The sequence below is a fragment of the Hemibagrus wyckioides genome, linkage group LG13 (assembly GCF_019097595.1).
Source record: "Hemibagrus wyckioides isolate EC202008001 linkage group LG13, SWU_Hwy_1.0, whole genome shotgun sequence".
NCBI classification, from domain to species: Eukaryota; Metazoa; Chordata; class Actinopteri; order Siluriformes; family Bagridae; genus Hemibagrus; species Hemibagrus wyckioides.
The window spans coordinates 26,424,528-26,435,274 of NC_080722.1; the positions used below are offsets into that span (position 1 = coordinate 26,424,528).

A 10,747-nucleotide genomic window follows, 5' to 3' on the forward strand; every position below is an offset into this window, starting at 1 on the left:
GGTATGTCTAGTTTAAAGATTGCACCTTAAGTATAGTTTAGTTTTATCTCTATGTTTATCTCTATGTTTGTCTGTGTCTCTGTACTTTGTCTTTGTTCTGTGTAGCACCTCTGGTCTAGGAGGAACATTGTTTCACTTTACTGTGTACTGCATCTGATATAGTTGAAGTGCCAATAAACCTTCTTTGAGTTGATATATATATATATAGGCATAACATTATGACCACCTGCCTAATATTGTGTTGGTCCACTTTTTGCTGCTAAAACAGCCCTGACCCGTCCTGCACTGTGTATTCTGACCCCTTCTGTTGGATCAGATCACACGGGCCAGCCTTTGCTCCTTACGTGCATCAGTGAGCCTTGACCACCCATGACCCTGTCACCGGTTCACCACTGTTCCTTCCTTGGACCACTTTTGATAGATACTGACCACTGCAGACTGGGAACACCCCACAAGAGCTGCAGTTTTGGAGATGCTCTGATCCAGTGGTCTAGCCATCACAATTTGGCCATTTTGGTCAAACTCACTCAAATCCTTACACTTGTCCATTTTTCCTGCCTCCGTACACATGTACACACTAATAGTTACAGTGTGCAGGGGCACAGCCAAATGTTTTACAGTAGAGTGGCCACGTAAGAACCAGTGCCTTTACTGGGGTGGAAATATAGAGTGGGGCAAAATAATAACCTTTATTCACAGAAAATTATATTATGACCAGTCATAAAAGTCACAGACCCTAATAACTTTTACTTACTACAAAATATCATTACTGAAGTACTTTCACGTTAAGAATTTTTTATGCAATATGTAATAAAAAATTTGAAGAAATCTACTGTAAAGCCTAGCTGGTAAACTCGCGGGTTCCTGTACATTACACTCACCCGTAATCCTGTCTTACTGGGGTGGCCTGAGGGGTGGCCATGCTTCACACTAGGGTGCAATTAGCCCCTTAGCCACGCCCATGACAGTGTGTTTATGATGGTGTCCCTGGTGTATTCATAAACATGTAAATTTACACAGAGTGCAACTTCCTTTATCTAACTCCCTCTCCATTTCCTTCTTCTGTCTCTCTGAGTAAAGCATTTCCCACAGAAGCAGTAAATCAGTCTGTAATGAAAGCGACTCCAGTGAAGAGTTTTATCCCAATGACTCAGTGAAAGAGAAGTCAGCTCTGGTTTATTCAGGAACATCTCCTGAGAAGCAACAACCATCTGTAAGAAATCACCAACAACCCAAATTAGATCTGTTAGAGATTTAACCGCAGAGGTCGAAGTGTTTTGTAGCCCTCTGTCGCCCTCTGGTGGGGAGATGTTAACATGCAGACAGACAGACAGACAGACAAAACTGTAGATAGATAAAGCCGTTTACTTTCCGCTATTATTTAAAGCATATATCCTAAACCTTTAGCAAAGTATTCTAATCTATCTATCTATCTATCTATCTATCTATCTATCTATCTATCTATCTATCTATCTATCAAATTATTTGTAAGGCATTGTTATAGATAGATAGATAGATAGATAGATAGATAGATAGATAGATAGATAGATAGATAGATAGATAGATAGATGTACAGTTCACTTCATATATGCTTCGATAATAAATGTTTTTCTATATTTTCCAATTTACTTTTATAAACTTTATTTGTTTCCACATTTGATATAAGACATTATATTTTACATTTCTATATATTTTTACAATTAAATACTGCAAAACACGACTAATGTATCTATGCAGTGACCAGATCAGTGTGACCTTGTGTTCCGATGCTTCAGTGCAGCACTCTTGACAGCTCTGGATATTCCTGGTGTTTACTCAAGCAGCTTTACAAGAAACCACCTGAGATGTTTTTCCATTTAAAATAAATCCGAATCAATTTTATTTTCCAGAGGTGACAGTGTGCAGGAAATGACACGAGGGTGGAATACTGAGAGGAAGCAGACTCACAGGGGAACCTGTCCTCTTCTGGGTGACACCAGGGTGTGTTTGGAGTCATTTCTCCTCTCCATCTGTACAGTGTAAAGTCAGACAGAGCTGAGAGTCATGAAGAAGGATCTTCAGATGTTCTCTCCATGATTAATCATCCTCCTAGCTGCAGTTCTCCAGTGACCCAGAGAAGTTATCTGCTAAAGAGTGTCTGTTTTGTGCTAAGTGCAGGGGTGTCAATAAATGACAATACAGCATTGTATCTGAGGAATGGAGTGGTGCAGGAACCTCCAGGCCCAGCGCTTATCGCTCCTTTAATGAGTAATGGTGAATTTGTATTTGGTTGAATGAAGACATCCTGTTTTCAGGATGTAATTAACACACCACAGATCTAATTTGATTAGATAACGTTAGCTTTTAACCGCTAAAAGAACGTTCTCTTCTAATTTGCCACAAACTCTGAATTATTCATCATCTAGGAAAGTTTTTTTTGAAGTGATTTGTTCATTTACAGGCTAGTTAGTTCATTTGCTCAGAAAAAGTAGCTAGTATACATACATGCATACACACACACACACACACACACACACACACAAACAATGTATAAATAAATACACTGACCAGGCATAACATTATGACCACCTAATATTGTGTTGCTCCCCCTTTTGCTGCCCTGACCCGTCCTGCACTGTGTATTCTGACCCCTTTCTATCAGAACCAGCATTAACTTCTTCAGCAGTTTGATCAACAGTAGCTCGTCTGTTGGATCGGATCACACGGGCCAGTCTTTGTTTTTCACGTGCATCAATAAGCCTTGACCGCCCCTGACCCTGTCACCAGTTCACCACTGTTCCTTCCTTGGACCACTTTTGATAGATACTGACCACTGCAGACCGGGAACACCCCACAAGAGCTGCAGTTTTGGAGATGCTCTGATCCAGTGGTCTAGCCATCACAATTTGATCCTTTTGGTCAAACTCTTTCAAATCCTTACACTTGTCCATTTTTCCTGCTTCTAACATCAACTTTGAGGATAAAATGTTGACTTGCTGCCTGATATATCCCACCCACTAACAGGTGCCATGATGAGGAGATCATCACTTCACCGGTCACTGCTCACAATGTTATGGCTGACCGGTGTACACACACACACACACATATACATATACATATACATATATATACATATATATATATATATATATATATGTACACACACACACACGTATATGCATGATGCTGTTTATTTCTTGTCTGTATTTGTAGAGCGGTGGTGTCTCAAAGACCACTAAGCTGTTTCTGTTGGGCCCCTGAGCAAGGCCCTTTAACCCTCTCTGTTTCAGAGTGCTGTATCATGGCTGATCCTGCGCTCTGATCCCAACTCCCCAACAAGCTGGGATATGTAGGGGTAACTATTTTACTGTGCTGTGATGTCGATGTGACACATAAATCCTTCTTTTTTTTTAAAAGCCCTGGGTGGCACATGCCCCAGCAGTACCCAGACTCTGTTTGTGTGTGTGTGTGTGTGTGTGTGTGTGTGTGTGTGTGTGTGAGCGCAGTCTTTAGCGTATCCGTGTGGAAGCATCCGCTGCAACCTAAAGGTGATCCATGCAGAGCAACTAAAGCTGTCTAAACATGAGGCTGATTTATTCTCTTGTCACCAGTTTAACCATAACATTTTAATGATAAAAGTCAGTTCCAGGATGCAGGATGCAGTCAGCGCACCGAAACCCATCCTGCTTTCGGGACATGACTCATTGCTTATTGGAACTTTAATAAAAATGAGCAGAAAAGCCATGGTGCATGGCTCATGTTATGAAGATCCAGACTTCCTCCCTACTGATTGCCTGAGAAAGAAACACTGATTGGGATTCAGACGTTTAATCCAAAAATGAAATGGTAAGGCTTGTGGTTATCTGTTTAGACTTCCTTTCCAGCATCTGTGAGTCGTTAAAGGAAAACATCAAGGAAGTCGAGCTGCTGTTTACGGGCCGTCTCACCCCGTGAATCTGACCAGCAACAAGTAACGATATGAAATAAAGTGCAAACAGTCCACAGTGTAGTGCAGTGCTCATCATTCAGCAAAGAAATATACAGAAATATATTACAATAATGAACTACTTTCCTGACTAAATCTTAATAAAACGTATTACTTATTACAGTCATTATTATTTAGCGTGCCTGTTCATCTGAAATCAAAAATCACTTGTATTCGGCCTTTTGGTAAAAAGATCGAAGAGAAATCATTTGTTCGTGTCTTTATTTCTTTTTAAGCGGTACATCATATTGGACTTTAATTTATCATTAAATGTTAAAAATCAACTTTTTAAAAAAAAACTAAAGTTCAGATAAAAGTGGCATCAGATCCTTTCAACATTCAAACATTCACTGTTTAACTTAGAGTGCTTATATACTAAAATAATATCTAGCACATCAGATAATAATAAATGTAGTAAATATTGGTGTCACATTTCTAGAGAAAACTCTTTAATCTTCAGAACTAATGATTAGATTTCTATGAATTTGTTAAAAATCTCAACTGGTTCTTTAGTGAAAAGAAATCCTCAGTGTATTGTAATGTAAACATGATTTGTAATATGTAAGGCTTTTTACACTGTGTTTAACTCCCCGGGGGTATTTGTGTTCTAATCCCTGCTTTTAACCCCAGGTAGAGGAACGTTTCACATTTTTAATTTAGAAGTAGAGCTCGCTTTTTACCCGGGGTTGTGATTCACTGCTAAGAAGCAGAACTAGCATGGCTTTGTGCTAAATGTGTAAAGTGTGGAACTATGCAGTGTTCGAACGTTACGGCTGGATGCTCAGCAAAGACACAAAATCAGTGACATCCTATCACATGTTTATACAGTTAGAACGAAGAGAAGGTTTTTTACGGTCAGAAAGTGTGTTCAGGACAAACTGGATGGCTGTCAGACATAAACAAGTCATATAATATTTGCGCCAGTGTTTGCTTACTTTTGTCTTTTTGTGTCTCATGAGGCTTCAGGAGGGTTTAGTGTGAAATGTCAGATTATAAAGAGTCATGTGAAACGTCAGACAAGATAACCCAGGATTCTGTTTACCTGGGGAACTATTTCAAGTGTGAAAAGTGTATGTTTATGATAAATAACACTAATCCATCATTCACTACATCATGAAGTTTCAATTCTATTGTTAGTTTGGTTTGTGATGTAAGTATTTCTGTACTGTAGTGCTGTTAGATTTTAGTTACACAATACAAACACGATTATGTGAAATCTTTAAAACACTTACGAACCATCATGTTTAGCTTCGGGTTTTTTTCTCAGTCTTGCCGGATATAAACAGGTCAGTCAACACTGCCAGCTATCATGTGTCTCCCTGCAGGGTGTAGACACTCGGAGCTCTTCTTATACCGTTTACTAGCAGAAGGCGTCTTTGATAAGTGTTTGTGTTGCTGATATGATCGAGCTGTAAAGCATCTCCAGTGCATGAACTCACATGAGCACCAGTTTACATGATCACCATCCAAATGAAAAGAAAAAAAAAAGAAATAAAAAATACAGCATATGTGGATTTTGATGAAATCATTTTCATTTTCTTCATCGAATACAAACTACAGTGTAGGGTTATTTTTTTGGTTTTATCTACATATTAAGTGTACTGAAACAGAAATATTGTATATCCCCGGTGTACTGTACGGATTCTACTGACCTCAGCTTTGCGTCGGTTATTTTTTTAGAAAAACGATTATCACACAGAGACATTTGACAACAATGTTAATGCACAATGATGACCCAGTTATCAGATTAATGAATCTCATATATAAAAATGTAAGCTAAGACTCCCTACACGAGCTAAATTCCTACACAATCTCGGCTACACGATACTCTAACAAGAAAGTGCATTTTATACATTCCATCTCAAACCTTTTGCAGGATCTCAGGATCTGAAGTCCCACCAAATGACCCAGAGTCGATACACATTCAGTGCCACCACTAGTGAGTTTTTGATGGCAAAGAAGACCAGCATTTGGTGAAAGATTTCGAAGTGTATCATGACGGTCATGCGGACCAACAAAAAAGGGCCGTCCTGAATTAAGAGGGCTTCGATGACGGACCACAAGTCTGTTCGGTGTCGAGAAAGGAGAGAGTCGGGCTGCGTCTCGTACTCCTCTGTGTTCGAGTTTAACACTGCAGACAGGAAACAGACAAACCTCGTGTTAAATTAGGCTACTATAAAAGACTTTGCTCTAATATAAATACTGTACACATGAATGTGTGGAGCACTATTACATCACGCCTATTAACCACTAATGACTCCTGGGTAATTACTCATTAAGTAATAAATCATAGATAAAGTTCATTAGTTTGTTATAATCCATGCAATAATTACAGAGAGCTGGAGATTTCCTCTGGAGAACTACAAACTAACTACGAACTACTGTTTCACATCATCATTAACTCAGTAACACTTCCCTCATTATCTAACATATACAAATAACTTAATTATCCTGAATATTTGCAGAAGATATCTCGGGAATTAAGGCATATAAACAGAATGGTGTGTTTATCTGAGCTATCTGTCTATTTGTGTGATGCATGCTTGCAACTGATCGTAAAAAATTGCAGTTTTTAATGTTCAGAACTGAAAAGGAGCCTAAAAAGCTATGCAGCATCCACATGTCGTCTACGTCCCATATGGCTGACATTATTATTTTTGTTGTTAATCTGCTGCTCAAAGTGTGTGAATGTGTATGAGTCCTGACCTGGTGCAGGAGTATTTAATCCCTTTCTAATCATAACATTATTTTATCTAACATAAGCGTTAGATTTGCTGTTTTGTTTTAGGCGTATTTTATCATTTCAGGTCAAAAATGTTCTCATTTTTGGTGACATCCCTAATAAATGTAGTTACCTGATGTTAAATATAAATATACTTAATAGAATAATGTTGGATAGATACATTTTACTTCATGTGAATAAACTCAAAACACTGCATTTATCCTGAGAGAAAGTAATCGAAAGCGCAGAAGAGAGAATGTGAATGGCAAAGAGGGCGGGACTTCCAGGCAGTTTATATAATGTTGGGTATATTTTTAAGTGATAATACACACTAGTGTAATCCATGTAAAAAATGTGTAGAAGGTTAGCAGGTCTGGGAATTAAATACACAAAACCAAGCACTTTATTAGGAACACCTGTACACCTTCTCAGTCATACAGTTATCTGATCAGCCAATCATGTGGCAGCTGTACGATGCATAAAATCATGCGGATACAGACTGCAGCTTCGGGTAATGTTCACATCAACCATCAGAATGAGGGAAAATGTGATCTGCACAAAATCACCAAAATTGGACAGACTGAAAACATAGCCTGGTCTGATGAATCTGGGTTTGTGCTGAGGATCACAGATAGGAGGGTCAGAATTTGGCAGCAGCAGCATGAATCCATGGACACTGACCTGTGGTGTGTGACCAGTCCAGACAGGAGGTGGTGTTCCTTGGCACCCTTTGGGCTGTTAATCTTAATCAACATCACTTGAATGCTAGAGACAATCTTTGTGAAGCCCTTCATGACCACAATTTACACTTCTAATGGTTCGTTCCAGCAGGAGAACCCTCCATGTCACGAAACAGAAGTCATCTCAAACTGCTTTCACAGTGACAATGACCTCTTGTTCTTCAGTCTGTCCGGTCACCGGATCCAGAAGAACACATTTGGGATGTGTTATAACAGGAGATTTGCACCTGAACTAATCAATCTGAAGCAATGAATGTTTTCATATCAACATGCACCAGAATCTCAATGGACAGTTTCCACCATCTTGTGGAATCCATGCCATGAAGAACTGAGGTTGTTTTGAGAGCTTAAGGAGGCCTTGCCTGGAATTAGTGCACTGTCCCTAATAAAATGCTCAGTGAGTGCATAACGGGGTAAAATCATGTAGAGATGATAAAGATGATAAACTGATTCAAACTGCCTTATGTACAAACAGAGCTCAGAATGGACTGTAACAAACACGGGCTCTGTCATCTACTGAGTGTGTCTTTTCATGTTTATGAAAATAGAGGATTATATTGTTGGTGCTGAAGTGTTGGATTCGTTTACTTTCCATCATCTAGTAATTCTTTAACAGGTAGTTAAGGCAACATTTGTCCTGTTCAGCCCTGAATAGTTCTATTTTAGTAAAAGCTAGTGATTCTACACACATAATGTATGTGGAGTATGATAAACACAGTATAAGCATGTTACAGTGTGATTCATAACACCAGATTGTGTCAATACCTGTAAGATTGTGAGGGAACTGTAGCATACTCCACGTCCAGATGGCCAGAATAATGTACACCAACACCGGGCTCTTATCCCTGATCGTGTAAAACACAGAGTTAGAGGAAGAAGCACAAACGAAGCATACTGACTGTAAAACGGTTAAATGAAGACTGAGAAAATCAGATCTAAGAAAGAGTTGAAAGACACCCAAGAACCGAGACAAGAACGGGCCTGTTCTGGCAAAACAGGTAGAGTAGTCATATTTAAGATAGCACCACATTCCTGTATAACCTTTTTTCATCAGCTATCAGGATCAGAAAGCATCCACAGTCTTAAGTTTCTGTTCTTTTCAAATATTCCTTTCTCCTTTTTTTGTGCTAGCTAGAGCCACTTCACACACTCTAACGAGAATCCACACCTTAAGTATGAGGGAAAACATATTGGGAACAAATCGGCACTTCAAGCCAATCAAAGCACAAAGTAGGGGCGCTTGTCAACATCACCTGACCAACACTGATCATACAGTACACTGGACACAAGCCAGGACGGCCAAAACGTGGCCAAATAAGACATGGGTGAAGTACGTATCCGTGTGTTGTGTGCATGTGTGTGTGCAGAAGAGATTACGTTCACTAAAAACATCATCTTTTGTAAGGCAAAAATAGTTCAGTTAAACAATTGAACAGATTCTCTGAACAGAGTGCCCCGACTACAGGAAATTGTTGTGCTTTTTGTTTTTTTCACAGAAAGTCTGTGGCTGTGGTATTGTCTGCACTCGTTTTCACCACGAATTCCTACCACGTTTTGGAACGACCGTCTCCAGATGTGTATATTTGTCAGAGATCCTGTCTCTCACCACAAGACTAGCCAATTCCTGGGCTACAGCTTCGTCTAAAAGACCACAAGTAGTTGATAGGCTAGCGCTGCTTCCTCTCTCACACACATAAAGGCACCCAGCACCTCTTTTTTGACCTGTGGTTCATGTAAATTCATAGTTTAGAGAAGAGTATTAGCTACTGTTCTGTGGGCATGATGACGTGACGGTGCAGGGAAAACCAGAACGGGTTTATGTGGGTCTTACTTGACATCGGACAGAGTCTCGCTGGTAAACTCTAGGATGTCCGCCGCTGTTCCTACAAAGATGAGGAGCAGTTGCGAGAGCTCGTCTCGGGTGAGGCCTCCTTCGTTGGGCAGCAGCCACTTCCCCACAATTAGCAGCACCAGCAAGGCCTGGTGTAGCGCCAAAATCCAGTCGTTGGCACACACTGATGAGAAGATCCTCTCAGAGTTCTGGTAAATCTACAGAAGCACCAGGATGGAATTTTGTAAACTAGCAAAATTACAATAATCAAAACATCCTGACAATCTCAGAAAATAACAGATTGCATGTTATGCAAGACTAAAAGCTGACAATTGAGAATGAGATCGCCTGTCTGAGGCGGGCACCTGTTTTTATTAAAGGGTGGAGTGACAAGTTCATGTAAAACCAAGGTAGTCATAGCTGTGGTCTTTTTCTTGGGGGGGGGGGGGTGAATCCAGTAAATAAACATTTCTTTCAAGACACCCAGACAGTTACAGCCAGGGATACAAAAGCTGACACTGTTGAGACCAGAATATGGAAAATGTCTATTACATGCAGTCAGACTCTATGAATGAAGGAGATTGTGTACCTTAGCAAATGCAGTCTCATTGGTAGAATTAAAGTTTCTCAAGTTATTAAAGAGTTCTTTTATGTTCTCCGGTGAATTGAGCCGATTACACTGAAATAAGTAAGAAGTCAAATATCAGAATTTTAATGCATCATAATAACATACATTACACAACATCAAAATTTCATTTTAATGTTTAACACGTCGTGTTTTTCTGATCATGAACACATGATATAGCTCAGGTCTTCATCATGTGAGAAATTATACCTTGATGTCATTGTATTTATTCTCCTGATGATGAAGCTCAAGGATCCAAATGCTGGGTATAATGCTGATCAGGAACAGGAAAATTGCCGGAGAGAACCTGCAGGAGCCACAGTCACAAACTTACAAGATTTGTCTTCATTATTTTCACCGTGAAAAACTTTAAAACGCAATGTGATGATTTAGATCATTTTGGAGTCTAGTAGAGAAAAGTTAGTCCACTGTGATCTGCTTTATTTCTTTTCTTTTCTTTTTTTAATACACCAGATTTGGTGCACAGATTTGTTTAGAAATAACCACAAAAAGTGCTTAAAAAAGAAAAAAGAAAATTCTACTTACCACTTACAGTCTTTTCCTTTTCTCCTCCTCGATGTTAAAATCATCTCCACCACGAGTGGCAGAAATAGGATAGTAAGAAGCCAATACAACTTATTGTTTTTCACCCATATGACCCTCCACATACCTATGAGTGAAATTAAAATAAATAGTGATCTGGTCACTAAAGCGCAAATGAACCTGAGAAGCATGACTGCAAGTAAACACAGAGTGGACCTCGTCCTGATAGCGGACACTGCACACTGCCGAGCAGCAACTAAACAACTGACTCGGAGTTAAACATGAACGAATCGCGAGTCGATTCTTTTTTCCGAATGACTCC

General features: G+C 39.5%; 1 protein-coding gene across 1 annotated transcript; it reads right to left on the reverse strand.

Moving 5' to 3' along the window:
- Positions 1-4,110: 4,110 nt before the first annotated feature.
- tmem26b (transmembrane protein 26b) lies at positions 4,111-10,703 on the reverse strand. The gene is made up of 6 exons (XM_058407248.1): positions 10,429-10,703; positions 10,093-10,189; positions 9,847-9,936; positions 9,258-9,475; positions 8,192-8,271; positions 4,111-6,095 (listed from the first exon to the last, which is right to left on the reverse strand). Exons 1-6 carry the CDS (start codon positions 10,614-10,616, stop codon positions 5,845-5,847), a joined length of 924 nt encoding a protein of 307 aa, XP_058263231.1. The 5' UTR covers positions 10,617-10,703; the 3' UTR covers positions 4,111-5,844.
- Positions 10,704-10,747: the final 44 nt, after the last annotated feature.

Bases quoted from the DNA above. Each gene is read 5' to 3' on its own strand.
- tmem26b (XM_058407248.1), bottom strand. From the start codon at position 10,616: ATGCTTCTCAGGTTCATTTGCGCTTTAGTGACCAGATCACTATTTATT. The intron at 10,190-10,428 runs GTAAGTAGAATT...TGGCTCCTGCAG, and splicing joins AAAGGAAAAGACTGTAAGTG to GTTCTCTCCGGCAATTTTCC. The intron at 9,476-9,846 runs GTACACAATCTC...GTGCTTCTGTAG, and splicing joins ATGAGACTGCATTTGCTAAG to ATTTACCAGAACTCTGAGAG.